Source organism: Equus asinus, chromosome 20, assembly GCF_041296235.1.
Source record: "Equus asinus isolate D_3611 breed Donkey chromosome 20, EquAss-T2T_v2, whole genome shotgun sequence".
Classification (NCBI taxonomy): Eukaryota; Metazoa; Chordata; class Mammalia; order Perissodactyla; family Equidae; genus Equus; species Equus asinus.
The window spans coordinates 72,609,592-72,630,410 of NC_091809.1; the positions used below are offsets into that span (position 1 = coordinate 72,609,592).

Below are 20,819 nucleotides of genomic sequence, written 5' to 3' on the forward strand. Positions count from 1 at the left end.
AGTATTGCCCCTCTCTTCTCCTTTAATCCCTCACCCCTATGACAGTTAGGTGGAAATAGAGACAGACCAGGTGCAAATTCCCCTCCCCTCCTAGTATTCGTCATTTCTTAACCTCTAGTCACCTCAGTTACCTTGTCCAAATAATATTAGGTAATATCTAATGTCTCTTTTGCAAGGTTGTTGAGATGATTAAGAATAATGTAAGTAAAGTGCCTGGCACACAGTGACTGTTTGATAAACAATGGCAGCTATTTTTAAGAAATGGAATGAAATACATAGTTGCCCGATAAGCAGTAGCTATTAATATGGTAGATCTCTGTCTTCAATCCCAAAGTCAAAGAGCTGATGTATCAAGGTGAGGATTAATGGATGTGGAAGATTATTTTTCTTGGCTCCTTGCTCATCCTGTATCATGCAAATCCTGTTTGTGCAAGCCTTTCTGTTTTGTCCTAAGGAGTTCAGGGTGTGTCTCCCCCTCAGGCTGGCCAAATTCTACCTGCTGAAGCTTCCTGTGCAGGCAGAGGTCAAGCAGTTGGCAAAGTCAAGCCAGCCAGCTGCTGTGAAGTGATACTTCTGAAGGAAATGCTGGATCGGTTCTACAGGGAGTTGCAAACTGCAGCCTGGATTAACCCAGGCTGTTCATCAATGTGCCTCAGCTGCTCATCCACTCTCTGCCGGGCAGCTGGGCAAGAACTCCAGGACTGCCACTCCCCACTGCCCAGAATGGCCAGAGGGAACAGTGGAGATTCCTGATCAGTACATGCTCTCTTTCCCAGAAAAGGGATTAAGCGTGCCCTGACAAAGTTTACTCTTCCATCGTTCTTTCTTGGGGAGTGAAGTGGGAGAGAAAAGGGACCTGAGTGGTCCCTTCCTCCACCCCCTTAAAAATCCCTTCAAGCTGCTCCATTCTGCCATCAAACACTGGATCTGAGCAAGCAATCTAAAGACATCAAATGCGTCTGTGCTCTTGGCAAAATGAGGAACACAATGCCAACCTCAGAGGGTTGCTATAAGAAGTAAATGAAAGGTCATATGGGAAAGCATTTACCAAACTGCCTGGCACATGGTCAGTACACATTACATGCTAATTTTCCCTTTTTCTTAATAATTTTGTGAGGTGGTATTGCATAGTGTGAGAAAAACAAGCCCATGAGTCTCCATCAGAACTCTCTCATTGTAGGTGACCCAAACCTGACTCAAACTAGATTAGAAAACAAACAAAAAAGGAATTCATTGGCTCATGGAACTAATAGGCATGGCTAGATCTAGAGGCTCAAATGAAGTTTTGAGGGTTCTGTTTCTCTTTCTCTGTCTCTTAGCTGGCTCTGCTTCTTTTTGCTGTTGGCCTCGTTCTCTCCTGCCACAGACAGCATCTCTCCACGTGGGAAGGAAGATAGCCATGGGAATCATGATCCAAAAGGAAGAGCCACGCACACTGTCTCCCAGTATCCAGGAATTAAATCGCATGGCAGGACTTCTGCCCTTTATAGGTCACATGCCCATCCTTTAGCCCAGGAGTTAACAAACTATGACCCACAGGCCAAATCCAGCCTGCCTCCTGCTTTTGGATGGTTTGCAAGCTAAGAATGGTTTTGCCACGTTTAAATGATTGGAAAAAAAACTAAAGAAGGATAATATTTTGTAACACTTGAAAATTATATGAAATTCAAATTTCATTGTCCATATATTTCAGTTTTAATAGACACACCACACCCATTCATCTACGTATTGTCTATGTCTGTTTTCCGCTACAACAGTAGAATTGAGTAGTGGTGACAGAGACCATATTGCCCATAAAGCCTAAAATATTGCTATCTGCTCTTTATAGAAAAATTCTGCTGATGCTGCCCTTGACCAATCACGGTAAACAAGAAGATAGGACGCTCTGATTGGCCAAATATGAGTCATGTGCCCACTCCACTAGCTGGGAGACAGGTAGAATAAGCAGAATAACAATACTTTACACTTGTCAAGCACTTACAATGTCAGGCACTGCTGTAAGCACTTCATTTGTATTAGCTTATTTAATTTTTGCAAGAACTTTTTTTTTTTGAGGACGATTAGCTCTGAGCTAACTGCTGCCAATCCTCTTTTTGCTGAGGAAGACTGGCCTTGAGCTAACATCCATGCCCATCTTCCTCTACTTTATACGTGGGACGCCTACCACAGCATGGCTTTTGCCAAGCAGTGCCATGTCTGCACCTGGGATCCGAACCAGCGACCCCCAGGCCACCGAAGTGGAACGTGTGCACTTAACCGCTGCACCACCAGGCTGGTCCCTTTGCAAGAACTTTTATCATCCCCATCTGATCGCTAAAGAAGCTAAGGCACAGAAAGGTTAAGGAATCTGTCCAAATTTACCTAGCTAATAAGTGGTAGAGCTGTGATTTGAACCAGGCTCTCTCGCTCCAGAGTTTACTCTTTGACTGCTATAGGGTCTGTTCTAGAAAAACAATGGCGGGTAGGATGGTTTCCTGGGTAAAGAGGGGAGCTGGGGAAAAGAAACAGATGTCCATAACAGTGTCAGATCAATACAAGCTTGAAAATCTCTTACTCAACTTCTTAGGACCTTAGTTTTTTCATTTGGTGTTAAGTAGAGTTGCATGGTGAAGCAATGCCAGAGCCTTGATGAGAAGCCAGGTCTGTCCAACTCAAGTGCCTGGACACAAAAATATCCTCCCATCCGAGAGGATGAAGAGAGAGAAGATATCAAATGGACTGAGCAGAGAGCCTGACACATTGTAGGCACTCAATTAAGGTTAGTTTCTTCTTCCTCTTTCCTGACTTTTCCCATTCACATTATGGAGATATATATGAGCAAGGAATCCATATGAATCCTGGAAGAGTCCTCTTGCTTCTATCTTTTGTAAAAAAATTTTTTTAAAAATCTCCCTTTAATCAGTCTTGCTGTCAAAAATGCAGAGCAAAAATAGTAAAGGTTCAGAGAAGGGCAGTGAAAATAATTTGCGGCACGCATGGCAGAAGAGCATGCCATGAAAAGAGGGATTCCAAACCCTGGCATCACTTCATCTGGAAAGGAAAGCTCCCAGAGGCACAATGTTTACAGTATAATAAGCTGACAACAGGTATAGGAAAGACTAATCAGGACCTGGTATTTACTTTTCCCGCAAAATACAAGAACCAGACTGTTTAACGCATTGTATAATAGCCGTGTCACCTTCCACTTTGGAACACTATCAAAGTGAGCTTTACCCTCCCTTCCTACTGACTATGGTGCCAAACCACACCTCCAGTCCCAATCAGTACACAAGACACTGCACTCTACGCGTACTGTTCAGAATCTGGAGATTTCCAGCTGGAAGGTGCGTTGGGGCCATGCAGTCCAGCCTCTTATCTCACTGATGAAACTGAAGCTCAGTAAGGTGAAATGGATTGTCCAAATTTGCATGATGAGCTCATGGCGTATCCAGATTTAACTTGGCCCTGGGGTCAGAGGAACTGCATTGAGGTCCTGGCTAGACCTAAATGATCTTTCTGAGACTCAGTATCCCCATTTTTAACATAGTTAAAGAATCAAATAATGAAAGTGGCCTAATTCTCAGTTCACTGTATTGTGTGTTGTGGCTTAATTCTCAGTTCAGTACTTTTCCCTCTAAGCTATTCTGCTCCTTGGAATAGCCTGATGTAGGAAAAGAGAGCAAGGCTGGATTGTCAGAGAGAAAAAAATTGGAAGATGTAGCACCCTTCCCCCCCTTTACTTCCCCTCACCAACAATAAAGTACAAACTTCAAAAGAAACAAACTTTAAAACGGTGAACGTTGGACTCAGAGGCCTTTCCCGGAGTGGAACCCTGTGGTCAGATATTGGCCAGGGCAATCCTTGAACAACTTGGTTGCCATCCAAGTCTGTTTTCAGTGGGGAATAAAGTTCATGTTTTGGAGGCAGTATCCTTGACTTTTTTATCCTGTTATTCAAATATTTCCTAATAATCTTCAGCATTTATACACTCAAGAGACCTTGAAGGAAAAGGATGCAGGACTCTAGTCTTTTTTCCTTCCTTTTGCTAATGAATAGATGTTTTCTTTCTGAATTCACTGGCCCTATCACCCTATTTTTTTCACACTCAAATAACCCTACAAGAAAGAGGTCAAACAGCCAAATGGGAAACTAAGTTACCAAATTTCAGTTTGGATTTAATGCAATGAGTGCCTTTTTAACATGAAAAACCTAAGTAGAGAGGAATTGAAATTTAAGCAAACACATACATAATGCATAAATTACTGGAATAAGTATGGGTGTTTCTGGTGCCACCTATTGGTCACACTATGAGGCTAAACTATATGAAGTATTGTTGGTCATGAGAATGAATATAAAGTGGAATTTACGCTGTAGCAGGCAAAGTTATGTATTTCAGTAGGCTGGCAGAGTGTTGAAATAGGGTGACTGTTGCTTGAACATTATCTTTAGTCACAGCTACTTGGAATCATAGGACTATTTTGCCAAGTGATTTTAGCCTTGGTTTACTCACCAATTAAATGTGTAGAAAGGAATATATAATGAGGCATAATCTCTGGGAACTCTAAGATTAATGAACCAATACTCAGATTCAAATGACTTTTGTGTTTTGTGATTCAGAACTGGTGTTGGTGCCCTGCCCAGATCCCTTTTACAGCCACAGTGCACGGAGGCAGTTTCCCTGAGCTGCTGGGAGAGTTGGCCAGCACAACTCACAGCTACCCCCTTTTCTGGAGAACTGCCCTTGGCTCAGAGGGAGCCACCTTCAGCAAATGGGACACACCTTGACCAGGGGGCTACGTGCACACATGTACATATACATGGCCTCCACAGCCAGTGGCCAATGACTAACTCTTGTGGGATTAGAAAAGGCCAGCCCTCCTAACCTTAATGTGGGACTAACCCTATGGTGCAATTTGTGCTCCAGAGCTCCCCATGTGATCAAGCTGAAGCTGGACTCCAGCTGAAGCCAAATTCTTGTTTCACTCCTTTCTCCTGTCCTATCTTGTTTCTCTTATTCTCCTTCTTCTTGAAAACACTCAATAAATCCCTTGAACACAACTCATCTCAGGCTCTGTTTCTTGAGGAACCTGACCTAAGACAAGAACTATCCCATGGAAAAACATATCTTTGTAACAATGAAAGCCACAAGAGCAAAACAGCCCTTTGGGTCTATGAATGTGGTTTTCCCCAACATGCTTGGGTGGCCAGCGCTGCGCAAAGCAACCCTCCTCCATATGCAGTGAAGCCCAGACCATAGGACAGCAGCACTCAGGCTGCACTGGGACCAAAGACCTGGGGATAATATAAAATACATCCTGGAAATGGCGCTATGCCTGAGTTTTTGACAAATGCATTTAGTTTCAAAATAGTACATTCATGCTGGTATTAGACCTCATGCTGCAAGGGCAATGAAAAATAACCTGGAATTGGAAGATTTGAGGCTCTATACATTACTACATGTGCTGGAGGAGCCAGGCTTTTTTGGCTGGTGCCACAGGAGAACCTTGGGGAAAGGAAAAAACTCTGCCAGAGGACAATTTTGGAAATCTCATAAAAATTGTTGGTGGATTTAATTGGGTTTTGGTTATAGAAGTTCCAGCTGGTTCTCCAGAAGTGGCAGTGCCAAGTAAGAAGCTGGGAGCTTTGCATCTAGTCAGGCCTGAGTTTGAATTCTCCTCTAACTTACTAACTCAGTTTCCTCATCTACAAATGGGGATCGTAATATTTACCTCCCAAAGCTGTTGGGGGAGGTGGCGGTTAAAAATAGTGTTAGTTCAGCACCTGGTGTCTATTAGTCAGTGAGTAAGAGCAGCTATTTTTCTGAAGTAGAGCTGGAGTGTCTACTGATTAGTCCAGCCTCTCTCACTAATAAAGGTAATATTTTTTGCTTATTTATTTATTTATTTATTCAACTTGTTTGGATCTAGTGGGAAAAAGGATGCTATTTATTGAAGACTCTATTGGACACCCCAGAAAGCTATTTTAGTTTTTTAAATTAATCCTCAGATTACTATGATTCTCAAGTGGTGAAAACCAATGGAAGGGTCTCATACAATGCAAGGCCATCCTGTATGGTTGAGCAGATTGTACAGTGTACAAAGGCGCCCCACTGTGGGCAAGTGGGGCTAAAATCTAGCCTTTCTTCTCTCACCAAGCCATGAACCCCAAGGGCAGTGGCCACTTACAGGGCATAACTTTACTAATTCTTACAGAAAATGGGCTAGAAGCAGCCCTGACATTGTGAGTGACCTTCATTCTGGGTTAACTCCCTCTTGTGGGCAGAGGGGACCATGAGGACCTTCTGATGAGAATACCTAAGCATCATACCCTCTAGACCCAACTTCTCCCATCTACATGTCCCTACCCTCACAGATAAAGCCTAATAAAGACATTTTAGGCCATAGTAATTCGCTGGCAGGGATCTCCTCAAAATATGGCACCTAGCTCAGATGTTCCTATATTAGTAATCTTCAAGGTAGGGTCTGAAAAATTACCTACACCATCACCTGGGGTATTTGACGGAAAACGCAAGTTCCTGAGGCATACACCTGACCTTCTAGATTCTACAATCTCTAGAGGTTAAATTAGGGAACAACTATTGAAATAGCATTAATCACTTCTCAGAGGCTTGTTGGCCATAAAGAAGGCTTTCTTGATCAAGGATTCCCTTCATTCACAAAGTCTACATTGGAGTCATGGTGAAGAGCTGAGTGTCCCTTAGAAAGTCATTTCCTCTTGGAAGAAGCCCAAAGATACAAAAAGGCATAGGCTTCCTTTCTCTTGATAACCTCTTTCTACTCCATACCCCATCCCCCCAACATGTATACAAAATTCTCTCTCATAAGGATCCTCCTTCTCTCTCTGTTCCTTGTTTCTGGTCTATGGTATATAGAAGAACATATCCTCCCAGCAGGCAAAGGCAGCTAGGTGATGGCTATCTAACCTTAAAATTCTTGTTTACTTTTTAGAATCACACTAAGCATTTTCCATAGCTCTTCCTAAAGCCCTGGACTACCACAGCTCTACCAAGCAACTTAATTCTTTGCTGGCAATCCTAAGAGTCCGAGAATGTCCACATGATGGGTTTTTAAGTTAATGATGTCTTCAGTATAGCACAGGCCTTAAATAATAGCATTTAATATATAAGCACATCACTGTCAACATAAGGCTTGACAATCAAAGAACCAAACTGAGCTGTCCTATAACCAACAACTAACCACACTATGAGGTACATATCTAGAGTTGTATCAAGTTCATTTTGCCTGGTTCCTAGGTAATTACTTCCTCGTGAGCATCAATGAAGAACAAATTCATTAAGATATAGTCCAAGAAACATTCAACACCTGTGCTAGGAGCTAGAGTTGGAGACAAATCTCAATCCTCAAGAAATTTACAATCTAATAGAAGAATGCCTATGGAAGCATTCTGTGTCAAACAGAAGACTATAGCACTTAAGAGATTATCATTATTAAAGAGAGAGTCTTGCACTGTAACTTAGATGCTGAGAAGAAATCTAATATTTACTGATCACCATTAACTTTTCACAACAATCCTACTGGTTTGATTTCTGGGTCAGTTATGATGCCTTTAGGTACAAGAAATAGGAAACCCAACTAAAAGTGGCTTAAAGAAGAAGAAAAATGTATTATCTCATTTAACCACAAGTCCAGACATAAGGATTACTGGAGTTGATTAATTCAGTAGCTCAATCATATCTGCAAGTATCCAGGTCCTTCCCATCTTTCTACTTTCTTATTGTATTAGTCAGGGTTCTTCAGAAAAACAGAACCCATGGGAGAATATATATATATAAACAGATTTATTATAACCAATTGAGTATAGAGGGCTGACTAGTCCCAAGATCTGCAGGTTGAGCTGGCAAGCTGGAGACCCAGGAGAGCTGATGGTGTAGTTCCAGTCTGAAGGCTGGCAGCCTCGAGACCCAGGAAGAGCCAATAGTTCAGTTCGAACCCAAAGGCAGGAAAAAAACTGATGTCCCAGCTCAAAGGCAGAAAGGCAGGAGGAATTTCCTCATTTGCAGGGGAGTGTCAGTCTTTTTATTCTATTTAGGTCTTCAACTGCTTGGATGAAGCCCACCCACATTAGGGAGGGCAATCTGCTTTACTCAGTCTATTGATTTAAATGTTAAACTGATTCAAAAATATCCTCAAAGAAACACCCAGAATAATGTTTGACTAAATATCTGGGCACCCTTTGACCCAGTCAGTTTGACGCATTAAATTAACCATGCATTCATCTTCAGCATTTGGCCTACACCCCTTTTGATAGTAACACGGCAGCAACAGTTCCAGTCATCACATCCTGACACAATATCCAAAAGCTGGAGTAAGAAGAGGTAGATCTTTTTGCCATATCCTTTCTAAAAGTTAGGAAAAATGTTCCAAAAGATGAGCCCTCCAGACCTACCCCCCATTTCTACTTCTATATCATTGGCTAGAATTATGTCATGTGCTCATTCCTAAATCAATCACTTGCAAGAAGAAAGATTGACCTCCACGCCCTAAGACTAGGAAAGAGCACATCTTCCTCTGAAGCACTTGGTAGCCTGATTTGTTGTTATAAGAAAGGAAGGAAGGTTTGGAGTGGGCAAGTAGGAGTGGGGGAAGGCTACTGGCTACACAATCAACACTGTCTGCCATAATTTCTATTATCCCCATTTTAAAGATGTGGACACTGAGGCTCAGAAAGTTTGAGTTAGCATCACACAGCTAATAAACTGTCAAGTTAGAATTTCCAGTCAAATCTCTCTGGCTCTAATTTGCTTGCTCTATTTGCAGGTCTGTTGGTGGACAGACCTAACTCTGCCCTGTCCTGTAACTTGGCCAAGAGCCTTAAACCTTCCAAATCTTTTCTGTCACCCATAACAGACACAACAATAGTCCTTACCTTTTAGAGGATCATATTAACTTTAATAGTGTATGTTAAGCACTTTAGTTATTATTTACTGCCCCACCATAGTATAAAGAGCTACATATTGCACAACTCCAGGCAGCACTATTCCTCTAGAATATAAGACGAATTATGCCCCTGGAATTTCACCATAGCATCCCCCTTAGTAAAAAGCACAGAAAACTTACCTCTAGAATGAGGAATGGAGAACTCTTGGATGTAAGTACTACAACACAAGTAAGTTTTAACTCAATGTCATGACAAAGAGCTGAAGGGAAGCTAACAGAATTTTCCAAGCCCAATGGTAAGGACCTTCATATACGTATCTCTTTAATTCTCCCCAAAACCCTAGGATGATAAAGAAATCTTGTTATTGCTTTCGTTTTTCCTGTAGAGAGTTACTATGGTGGGGCTTAATTCTAAGGAAACAGAATTTCCTGATTTCCTTGCTGGAAGGTATTGTCAGTCAGTCAACATCTTTCCTGGGGGCTCATTGTGTCCCTTGTGTTCTAAGTGCTAAGGCTTCAGCATGATATAGTAAGAACTGATCTATGAAGTCAGAAGACCTGGGCTCTAGCCTTGCTCTGTGTCTGGCTAGCAGTGTCAAAGTGGACAGTCGAGTAACATTTCCTTTTCTCTCTGTATCCACATTTATCTGCAAATGAGGTGATGAGGTAGACTCATTGGTCTCTAAGAACATATTCCAGTTCTGAGGTTCTCTCAGCCACATAACTCCCATCACTCTGGCCTCGTGGGGATGCTATAATTCAGACTTCATCAGCAGGAATGCCTCGGCTTGCCCCTCAAGGGAGGCTTAAACAGTCACAAAAGCAGAAATGAGAAAGTCATTCAATACATCTTTTTTGAAACACAAGGGTTGGTCATGGAGGAAGGAGAAATGGGATGGCTGAGCTAGAGGAGGGACTGGCCACTCTGCAGAGCAAGTCGGCAGGGCGGGTCTAGGTATTCTTAGCGCTTGAGTGGTAATGTGTGGCAGCACTGAGAAAGAGAAAGGGCCTGGTTATACAGAGCGATCCATGACCCAGCTCTCTGTATATGCAGTCTGAAGCCTCAGGTCTGATTAATGGGTTTGCTGTTTACACATAACCCGGTTTCCATGGCAATCCTGGTTTCCCGAGTAAGGAGGTGGAAGGAAGACAGTGTGATGTGGTGGAAACAGTCCTGGAGACAGGGTAAAGGATATCTAGTCTGAACCCTGTCTTGGATAAGTCATCTCCACTCACTGGATCTCAGCTTCTTTATCTGTTAAGTAGGGTTCTACAGAAGATGATCTGGAAGTTTCCTTCCGGGTCTCTGGCAGTGTAACAGATGCTATCAGCTGCAACTGTTTCTTTGCCTGTGTCTGAAAATTGCTTTCTTAAAATGTGTAATTTCTTCTAGTTTTAGAATAGAAATGAAACCCCAGGTATGGATTTTTGAAGGCGAAAGAAATAATGGACAGAAACTAAGGTAAGCCTAAAATTCAGTCAAATTCTTGAAACTGAAACATTGAGGGCTAATGAAGGAAAATCAGATAAAAATGCAGGCATTTGGAAATTCCCAGGATGTGATAAATGAGTGATCCTCAATGTCTGCTCTGGTTGGGGGAGCAATTTTGGTTACCTTACCAGTACATATCATAAAGACTCAGGAAATAGTTGTTAACTGATTATCTTTACCATAATAATTAGGCAAGAACTAGCTGATTATCAAAGGTTCCTCGTAGTTCTAGCATCTTATGATACATTTCGCACCCACAGGATACTTGTGGAGGCAATGAAGCCATCTAAAGTCAGATGCATAATGGTCAAAAGCACAGGATGTGGAGTCAGGTGGACTTGTGTTGGAATATCAATTCTGCCATTTACTGTCGGACCTCAGGCAAGTTTCTTAACCTCTCAGGGACTCTGTTTCCTCATCTGTAAAATGGGGAGAATAACAGTAGGTACCAAAGAGCTTTGTTCATTTAATAAATATTTACTGACGCAGCCGGCCTGGTGGCGCAGCGGTTAAGTCTGCAAGTTCCACTTCGGCGGCCCGGGGTTCGCTGGTCCAGATCCTGGGTGTGGACATGGCACCGCTTGGCAAGCCATCTGTGGTAGGCATCCCACATATAAAGTAGAGGAAGATGGGCACGGATGTTAGCTCAGGGCCAGTCTTCCTCAGCAAAAAGAGGAGGATTGGCAGCCGATGTTAGCTCAGGGCTAATCTTCCTCAAAAAAAAAATTTACTGAGCACCTGCTAGGAACCAGGGATCTATTAGTGAATAACACGGGTAAGACTCTGTCCTTGTGGAGATTCTTTCTAGTTAGGAGAGACAGAAAATTAAGAAGTAAGCAAGTAAACACCCAAGAGAGTGGTAGACATCAATAAGCGCCGTGAAGGAAATAAAACAGGGCTACGAAGTGAGGGACTAAAGGGAAGGATGAGATGTGAGTGCTCAAGGAAGACCTCTCAGAGGAAAGATGTTTGTCAGGAAGGAGCAGCCATGGGAAGATGGAGGAGAGTGACATTCCACGCAGAGGAGATAGCAAAGACCCTACAGTAGGAATTAGCTGGGCATGTTTCAGGAATAGAAGGAAGGTCAATACAGGTGGAGTGTGTTGAGCAAGCAGAGAGTGTGACCAAAGCTGAGGGGTGATGGGGCCAGATCTTACAGGACTTTGTAGGCCTAAGAAATTTTATTCCAGCAGCAATGGGAAAACACTGGCAGGTTTTCAGCAGGAGCGGAACGTGGCCTGTGGAAGCTGGTTGGAAAAGATCCCTCTGTTGTGTAGAGAAGAGAGTGTCAATGAGCGATGGTGGAAGCAGAGAGGCCTGTCCAGAGACAGTTGTCCAGGTGAGAGCTGTTGAGGGCTGGACATTGGTGGTGGTGGAGATAGAGAGAACTAATTCAGATTTAGGATATATTGTGGAAGGCATGTGGATTAAATGAGGTAATCTACGTAAAACACCCGGGCACAGTACCTGACAGAAGGGGATTAATTAAGTGCTTGCTACAGATAATAATGATCTGGTATAACAAGCCAGTTGCGATTGCATAAATCAAAGAACTGGCAAATACTTAGGTCTCAGAGCAGGTTAGCAAACTGATTCAACCACTATGTATGTGCCACTTGGGCAAGTCACATTTAGGGCCTCGGTTTCCCCATTCATAAAATGAAGAGTGGACCAGATGAACTCTAGGGCAGCTGCTAGAACTCACATTGTGTGAATCTTTTTTGATGGGATCAATCAGTCAGGGTTTGATCAGAGAAGCAGAGTCTCTATGAGTGAGGTTGAATATAGAATTTACAATAAAGGTTAGACCTTACAAAGCTGTGGAAGCCAGTGAAGTACTCTACGCAAGGCATTGCCTCTGTGCCTGGTGTTGGGCCTGAAGTCACTATAGATCAGCCAGGCCTACAATCAAGAAGGAAAGCTGGGCACAAAGTTTGGGAAGTCACAGGAAAATTGGAACCCACAAGGACATACTGGATTCCATGTGTGTCTCTAACCACCTCTCATCTTGATCATGCAGGTGACCTGCAGAAGCTAGAGCCCTTACCCATGGAGCTACTCACACACCTGCCCAAGAATCAGAGAAGCTCAGGAGGAGACCATGCAGGGCCGGGTGCTGCCCTATGCCAACAAGCAAGCCAGCAGATAGACAATGTGCATGAGCTGCCACTGTACCTGGTACCTGACACTGGCTTTCAGAGCATAAAATATTGCTTCACTTCTACCTCCCCAGTCTTGTACCAGTTTCTCTTGTGGCCATTTCCAATGTGGGACCATGTAGGGAAGGGAATTCTGGGAAACATAGTTGCACTGTAGCTAAATTGACAGTACAGAGCTACCAGAGTCCACTCCTTATCAACTTGGCATTCATGCACACTTTTTTTTTTGGTGAGGAAGATTGGCCCTGAGCTAACATGTTGCCAATCTTCCTCTTTTTGGTTGAGGAAGATTGTCCCAGAGCTAACATCCGTGCCAATCTTCCTCTATTTTGTATGTGGGTTGCAGCCACAGCATGGCTTGATGAGTGGTGTAGGTCTGTGCCTGGGATCCAAACTTGCGAACCCTGGGTTGCTAAAGTAGAGTGCCTGAACTTAACCACTACACCACCAGGCTGGCCCGTGTACACACTTCTTTCAACCATACTTAACTTCTAAATAAAGACAATAGCAAAATCATGCTTCCACTTAACATGACCCAGCTGTCCCCACGCAACTGAAAACATGGTACCCTTCTCCCCAAGAGGGGATCTATAGTCCCTTTATCCATCTTTGGGTGATATTCATTCTTTTTCTAGCTGAGTCACACTCTCCTTTGATAGCTTGTTACTTAATTCTGTTCTGGTTATATGTTGCTGAAGAACAAACCAACCCAAACCTATAGGTATTGCAATAGACTGAATGTTTGTGTCCCCCTAAAATTCATGCTGATATCCTAATCTTCAACGTGTTGTATTTGGGGGCTTCGGGAAGTGATTAGGTCATAAGGGCAGAGACCTCATGAATAGGATTAATGTCCTTATAAAAGAGACCCTAGAGAGTTCCCTTGTCCTTTCCGCCATGAGAGGATACAGCAAAAAGACGGCCATCTATGAACCAGGATGTGGGCCCTCACCAGACACTTAATCTGCTGGTGCCTTGATCTTGGACTTTTTAGCATCCAGAACTGTGAGAAATAAATTTCTGTTTAAATGCCACCCAGTCTGTGGTATTTTGTCATAGCAGCCCAAATGTACTGAGATTGGCATAAAACAATAACCATTGTGGATTTTGTGTGAGGAACTTGGAAAGGGCACAGCAAGGATGGTTCTTCTACGCCCCACAATGTCTGGGCTGGGATGACTCAAATAGCTGGGGGTAGGAACAGCTGGGGCCAGAGAATTCACTTCCCAAATGGCTTTTTCATTCACACTTCTGGCACTTCAGCTGGGATGGCTGAAGGACGGGCTCATCCGGGACTATTAACCAGAAAGCCTACATGTGGCCTCTCCTGCATGGCAGTCTCAAGGTAGCTGGATGACTTACAAGGCTGCTCAGAGCTCCAAAGCGAATTTCCCAGCAAATAAGGGAGAAACTGCATGACCTTTTATGACGTAGCTTTGGAAGTCACTTAGTGTCACTGATACCATACTCTGTTGGCTGAAGAAGTCACAAGTCCTCCCAGATTCAAGAAGAGGAAGCATAAACTCTACCTTTCAATGGGAGGAACATTGATGAATTTGAGGCTATATTTTAAAACCACTACCTAGGACTTTGTCTAGTCTAGTTCACGCTAATCCACAGAAGGTGGCTAGTTCACCATTTGGTTATTATTTAGCATCATTTTTATTCGCGTTCATTTCTCTTCTGTCAACTGATCAGAGTACTGCCTATGAGAAAATTATTACACATGCCTTCCTTTTCATGTTTTTCCAAGTCTCTTGGAAACTCACACATTCCTTATAGCTAAGCTCACATTCCAATTTTTCTACAAACTTACCATTTACAAGTGATCCCCTGACTTATAACTCCCTAGCTTGAGAGTCCTGATTACCACCTGTCTTGTGGCAGATACAATTCCTAATGGCTTCAGCTGATAATAATGAGATGAATGGTGAGACCAGCCAGTGAACAGTGATAAGGAAATGTCTTGGGCTGATTCATGAAATAGAGAAACAGGCTTCTGAATCAAACAACAATTTTGGTCAAGACATTTTTCTTCGTTAAAAAATTTAAGAATCAGCTCAGTAAAATAGAAAAAGAAGATAAATGATCAGCAAAATGTCCAAGTTCAGAAGAAAGCCGAAAGCTGTTCTGTAGAAGTGGCTTATAGACTAGACTTGATTATCATCCTGGAACCAGATAGGTTGTATTTGGGTGGTTTCTTACAACGTAGCACATGATGCTCTCTTTTTCTGAAGAACTGGAGCACTTATAGCCTGAACCATTCCTTTATTTATTCAACAAGTATCTACTGAATGCCTTCTATGGGTCAGGCAGTCTTTTTCTTTGCTGTTCAGGAACACAGTGGAGAAGACACAGCCTCTCACTTCAGAGGGTTGTGAAGGAGACCAAAGAAAACAAAAAAACCAAACTTATAATACAGTAAGGGAGCTAAAGAAAAAGTACTTAACCATAAATTACCTGTTCCATGCTTGGTCTCATGTCTTAATCTCCTCCAATGCGACCGCAAGCTCCTTGAAAGCAGGGACCACCTTTTATATGTTCGCATACCTCCTTCCATGGGAGTGACAAGTACACAATAACCCATCACTGAAGATTTGTTAAATGGCTTGACTGATGAATACTGAAATGAAACGAGATTGTAGAGGTACAAAGCGTGTTTGCATTATTTTTGGCCTTCTGCAAAGGTTCTTGGTTGCCCATTTGTACGTTAAACCATCACCACCAACAAATAAGAATGTCCTATGTACCATCTTATGCTTGGTAGGAAGAACAACAGGGCTTTGATTCCTTGACATGCAAGAGCTCTGTGGTGACTTGATTCTTCTCTGCTGGCTGGTGATGCAATGGATAAGAAGAAGGGAGTTTGGCTCTGCCACCTAGGAGCTGTTACTTAACCTCTCAGGGCCTCTGATTCCTCAACTTGGAGCAAGACTAGTGTTCCCTTCTGCTTTACTCATTTCCCATATTTTTGTTTTATAACTAGTTTGGGTGCAGGGGAAGATGGAGCAGCCAGACTATCTAGAAGCTAATGGGATACAGCATGGATTCTCCCGATGCTTCCGTCATTCCACCGTAAATTCCCAATCTTTATGAGGTTTAAGTCTCAGCGAATTTTCCCCTCAAAAACCAAACAGGATAATGAACCACTTTCTTACATTTTCTATCAAGACAACTCTTTGTGAGTTCTAAATGTTCTGTCCAGATTCAAAGAAGCTGGTTTCTTCATGAGTGGTTGGAATAAGACTTTTCTTGGAAGCTACTGAATATGGATTAGTTGGATTGTTTCTCAGGAAATAAAAAGCAGGCTCTGGGGTGACTACTTCAGCACTTAATTGGGTTAGCAAAGAACTGCAAATGAGAGGTTTTCCTCAGGAGGGAAAGGATGTTTACGGCCCCCCACCCCCCTAGGTGGTGGATTTTAACCTAAACACTAGTCTTCAAATGCAGCCTTTAATTTAGGAACCATTACAAGAATCTATTAGAGCAGAAAATGTCAGGTTGAAAAATTAACACATCACAGGAGTTAATTAGAACCCAGCCTCTCATTAGATGCAAATGGAGAGCCCAGCAACTGCCCAGCAGCCTGCTGAAGTTATGTTTGCTGCAGCTCCAAAGTGCCTAGATCTTTACTCTCAGAGAGAGGCCAGAGGAAGGTGCTCAGGCACTCGGGCCAGAGCCACTAGGGGTCCCTGGCCTGCCCTTTAGGTTAACGGAAGGTCGTCTTCACGTGTCCCTATCTTCGACTCCTCTCCTAAACGCTCTGCATGTTACAGGGTGGACAGACCTCTGCCTGGAATTGCCTCAGGGACGTGTTTTCTGCAACAAAGACAAACATGCCAGGCCTGTCACCAGAAGCAGACTGGTGCCTGTGTAAACCACTCTGGGAGAGGGAGGCTGAGGGGCTCCAGGCCATTCAGACTTAGCTCTAAGTTGTGGTCTTTGTTTTCTTTCCACATTCAGACTGAAATGTGATTCCTCTGGCTTTCTTTTTTGGAAAATACCTGCGATGAGTTCCATGCCGGGAAAGAAAAGCTGTTGACAGGAAAAGCTTCTGATGGGCAAGGGGCTTCTTCAAGTGTTCTCAAAGGAGACAGCTGCTTCAAGCAAGCTGAGGCAGGGGATGCCAGGACTGGGAATAAGAGCTCCAGATCACAAAAGGGTCATCTTTAACTAAGGATTAGACTGAGTGTCAAGCAGTTTCCTCTGTGAGAGCAATACCATGCACAGACTTTTGGGCCAGGCAGACATGCCTCTGAATCCTTCTCTGTCACTTACTGTGTGATCTTGGGCAAATTGCTTCACCTTTCAGAACATCAGTTTTCTCAAGCTGTTGCATGAGATAAATGTGATAATGCATGTAAAGCACGTAACACAGTATCTGGCACAGAGTAAGGGCTCCATATGAGTTATTTGTTATTGATTGGATAATAGTACTCCTTCAGCCAACACTAATGGTCTTCCCTCTGTGTGCCAGGTCCTGTGCAAGGGACAGCTCCTGCTCCTTGACCTCATGCAGTTCACTGTTTAATAAACCATGGACACATATCTTTAGCACAAAGCACGCCCCCTTCCCTCCCTGCAAGTGCCCTAGAAGTGCCCATTGCACATTAATTTTGCTTTCTTGAGTAGCTCAGAATCCTGCAGGTCATCCCGTTGGAGCAGCCCTCCAAACTCAGCCACCTCTACCTTCAATTTACCCACAATTCTCTCTCTGTGCACTTACCACACTGAGTTACAGTTGTCTGTTTATTCTTTGTCTCCTCCTGTGATTTCCTAGAGGGTGGGGATCATCTATTCATTTGATTTCATTCATCTGATCATTTATTTATCTTTGTAGGCCAAGAGTCTCATGCATGACTCAGCAGAGAGATACAGAAGATTCAACCCTACTGCTGAGTGTGTAGATTTCCAGCTGGGAACTTTTCTGGTGAAATAACCCTGCCCTCTATCTTTGAAAGGCCTCCTTTGGGCCCTGGTTTGGTTGGTGTTTCCTTTCTAATTATCGCTCTGGTTCCAACCTCAGTTTCTCCATCTCTTTAAGGGGCTAATAGAGCCTCTTTTCCTGGGAGGTTATGATGATGGCTGGAGACAATGTGGCTTCTTTGTGCCCAACACAGTTCTAGGCACAGAGCCAAATTACCAAAAAAAGTTCATTCCATTCTTGCCCTCAGCCAAGCCTAGTTGCCAGTATAAGAAAACTAAAAATACAAGACAGAATATAAGCACTACGTGAGTGATACAGATGTCCTTCTAACTTGTATCCAGCCTCTGCCTAATGCCAAACTTGGCTGAAATGGGAAGATACAAACATGCATAAAAACTTGGTCCCTGTCATCAAGCCCCAGGAAAACAGTGGCAAGTGTTGGACAAAAAGTCTCAGGAAGAGAGTAGACAGCTCTTTACCCAGATCCTGAGACTTGGGCTGCAGGAGATGTCTTTGGCACCAGGCTGAAAAGTAGGAGGTTGTCCCACAACGACAATAACCAAGTTTTTCCGCACTTAGAATGTGCCAGACGCTGTGCTAAATGATTTACTGGCATTCTCATTTAACTCTTAGGCCAACCGTGTAGGCTAGACATAAACTTCCTTATTTTACAGATGGCCAATTTGAGGCTCAGAGAGGCACAGCAGCCTGACCACAGTCAAGCAACAGATAGTTTAGGAATCCACCTGCTGAGGGTTTCACCGGCTCAAGTGGAAAGCGAAGAGGGTGCACTGGCACAAAACTCTGTCCGAGGGGTGGGGGAGGGGGAGGGGTGGGGGAGCTTGCTGGGAATGAGAGAGGGGAGAGTTGCAGCAAAAGACGGGTCGCAGGATCCCCCCATCCCCAGGACCCTAAGCAGACGCAGAGTAAGTTAGGAAGAGATGCTGGCTGCACGGGAGGGGCGCCTGGCAGCTGGGGGAGGGGAGCCAGCTGGTTGCGCGCCTTCTTCGCCCCCGGTGCACAGGTCAAGCCTCTCCCCTCCCGCCCTCTCACCCTCCCAACCTTATTTAGAAACCGTGTCCCCGAGACAGGAAGGGCGGCGGGCCGAGAAGCACGGAGCGTCCCGGTCTCATTTCCTTTCGAATCCCCCTGTGGAATTTCATTTCATACGGTGAGGAAATCGGAGCGCGAGACCGTCGGCGGCTGGGCTGCTCCGGGGCGCCTCCCCCACTCGCGGCTGGAGACGGGCAGCTCCCCGGGCGCAGGTCGGGCCGAGTCTGGGGGCGGGGAGAGGGGGCCGGGCTCCCAGCCGAGCAAGTTAGGAGTGAAAATAGCAGCGAGCTCACGCTGTACCAGGCACGGCGCTAAGTGTTTTACGCATTATCTCTAATCCTCCCAAGTCACTTTACGGATGAGGAAATTGACGCCGAGAGGTTGAGCAATTTGCTCAAGGTCACACAGCCGGGATTTAAAGCCACAATCTTTGTAAATCCAAATCCCGTGTTCTTTGTGTACGTTTCTCTGCCTAGGGAGGGGGCCAGGGACCGAGGTGACAGCTGGAAGAAGCAAAAGGAAGGGAGCCGAGTGATCTGGGAGCACTTCTCACCTGAGAGAGGAGGGGGCAGGCTGGCTCGGCCGGAGCAACTCGGCTCTATCCCCGCCTGGCCCCTGAGCGCCGCGAACCGGGTGGAGGAAAGTGAGAGCCGGGAAGCGGGGCGGGGCGCGCCGGGGAGGGACGGAGGAGGGGGGCCGGCGGGTGGGGCCTGACCCTTCCAGCGGCAGAGCGGCCCCGCCCCTCGCTGTCCACCGCGCCCGGCCATTGGAGGGGCTCGCTGTCCGTCCCGCCCCGCCCCCGCCCAGCGAACCTCCAGCGCCGCGGAGGGCTCGGGCGGTGCGAGTGGTGCTGCGCTGGGTGCTGGCGGGCTCCGCGGAGACACAGGGTGGACGCGATCGGTTCGGGGTTGGGGCTCGCCGCCTGCAGCCATGACCCTCGCAGTCTGTCCTTCGGCCCGAGCCCGGGGCGTCTAATATCCCACACAGTCGCGCGCAGCTGCCGGAGAGCCCGCCGCTGCCTCCTCGTCGCCCTTCGTGCCTTATCACACTCCCTTCCCCGGAGCTGGGAGCAGCGCGGGCAGCCAACACCCCCGTGCAAACTGGGGGTGTCTGCTGGAGCAACCTCCGCCGCCGCCGCTGCTGCCCCCGGCCCTGGCCATGGCCTGGCGGGGCGCGGGGCCGAGCGTCCCGGGGGCGCCTGGGGGCATCGGTGTCAGTCTGCGGCTGCTGCTTTTGCTGTTGCTACTCCTGGGGCCGGCGCGGGGCTTCGGGGACGAGGAGGAGCGGCGCTGCGACCCCATCCGCATCTCCATGTGCCAGAACCTGGGCTACAACGTGACCAAGATGCCCAACCTGGTGGGGCACGAGCTGCAGACGGACGCCGAGCTGCAGCTGACAACTTTCACGCCTCTCATCCAGTACGGCTGCTCCAGCCAGCTGCAGGTGGGCACCCCACCCCCACCCCTGGCGGGACCCCATGGGCGGGGACGCCCCAAACGAACTCCGTGAAAGCCTTGCCAAGTCGAGCCCCCTGCCCCCTTCCTAGGCTAAAGGGTATAATTGTCCTGGAAAAGTGATTTCCATCCCCACCCCCACTTTTCTGTCCCTTCTCAGGGACTGGAAGCCAAAACGTTGTGTAAGGCATCTGGCCTGCGAAAGAACCCACTCGTACACCCGCCCTTCCGTTTTCTCCCCTGCCCACCCGTGTCTGGCCAAGCCCCTAACCCCAGTGGAACTGAGGGTTATCTTTGCCAAGGATTCTGGCCCCCGCTGCTCGGTAGGCGAGTTCCCGGCCGGGCAACCAGCTGTAGCTAAGACTTGGAAGGCGAGATAAGATGAGAACTTCTCCTGCCTCACCGACCTCCTTTCTCTCCCATATTTTTGGGTGGGTTGTTAAATGAAAACGACTGCCTCATTTTCTGCGGAATGGCCCCTCTTCACCTCGTCCCGCATGATTTTGGAGGTCATGCAGGAAGGAATGGTCGAGTTGGCTTGGGTTCCTTCTTATCCTCGGGGTTGAAGGCAGGTTTTGTTGCTTGGAGGGAGAGCAAACACAGTTTGGGAAAAAGGTGATGTTTATGGTCAAGGTCCAGGAAGGTAGTTTGTATATTGGAAGATTATTATTATTTTTTGCAGTCATTAAAAATTTTAAAACCTATGTAATGATAGAGAAAATGTTCATCCTACAATAATAAGTGAAGAAAGAATTTGCATATACAGGGTGATTATAATCTTACAAAAACAGCAATTCATTAAAAAAAACTGAAAGGAAATTTGAAAAGTTTAACAGT

At 45.4% G+C, this 20,819-nt stretch overlaps 1 protein-coding gene and 1 long non-coding RNA gene across 4 annotated transcripts in view; one reads left to right on the forward strand and one right to left on the reverse strand.

Annotated features, from left to right (window-relative positions):
- Positions 1-19,095, reverse strand: part of LOC106848260 (uncharacterized) — a 33,557-nt gene extending 14,462 nt beyond the window's left edge. The window contains exons 1-2 of the long non-coding RNA XR_011495776.1: positions 18,538-19,095; positions 15,009-15,171 (exon numbers count right to left, since the gene is read on the reverse strand). This is a non-coding gene — a long non-coding RNA (uncharacterized lncRNA). The remainder of the gene's footprint in view (positions 1-15,008; positions 15,172-18,537) is intronic.
- A 243-nt stretch (positions 19,096-19,338) lies between these two features.
- The window catches only part of FZD4 (frizzled class receptor 4), a 95,708-nt gene continuing 94,227 nt past the window's right edge, over positions 19,339-20,819 (forward strand). The window contains exon 1 of one of the 3 annotated variants that reach the window (XM_014868022.3): positions 19,339-19,971. In XM_014868022.3, the coding sequence (XP_014723508.3) occupies positions 19,687-19,971 (285 nt within the window). In that variant the 5' untranslated portion in view covers positions 19,339-19,686. The remainder of the gene's footprint in view (positions 19,972-20,819) is intronic. The other 2 variants (XM_070490497.1, XM_070490498.1) reach the window with 2 other exon arrangements.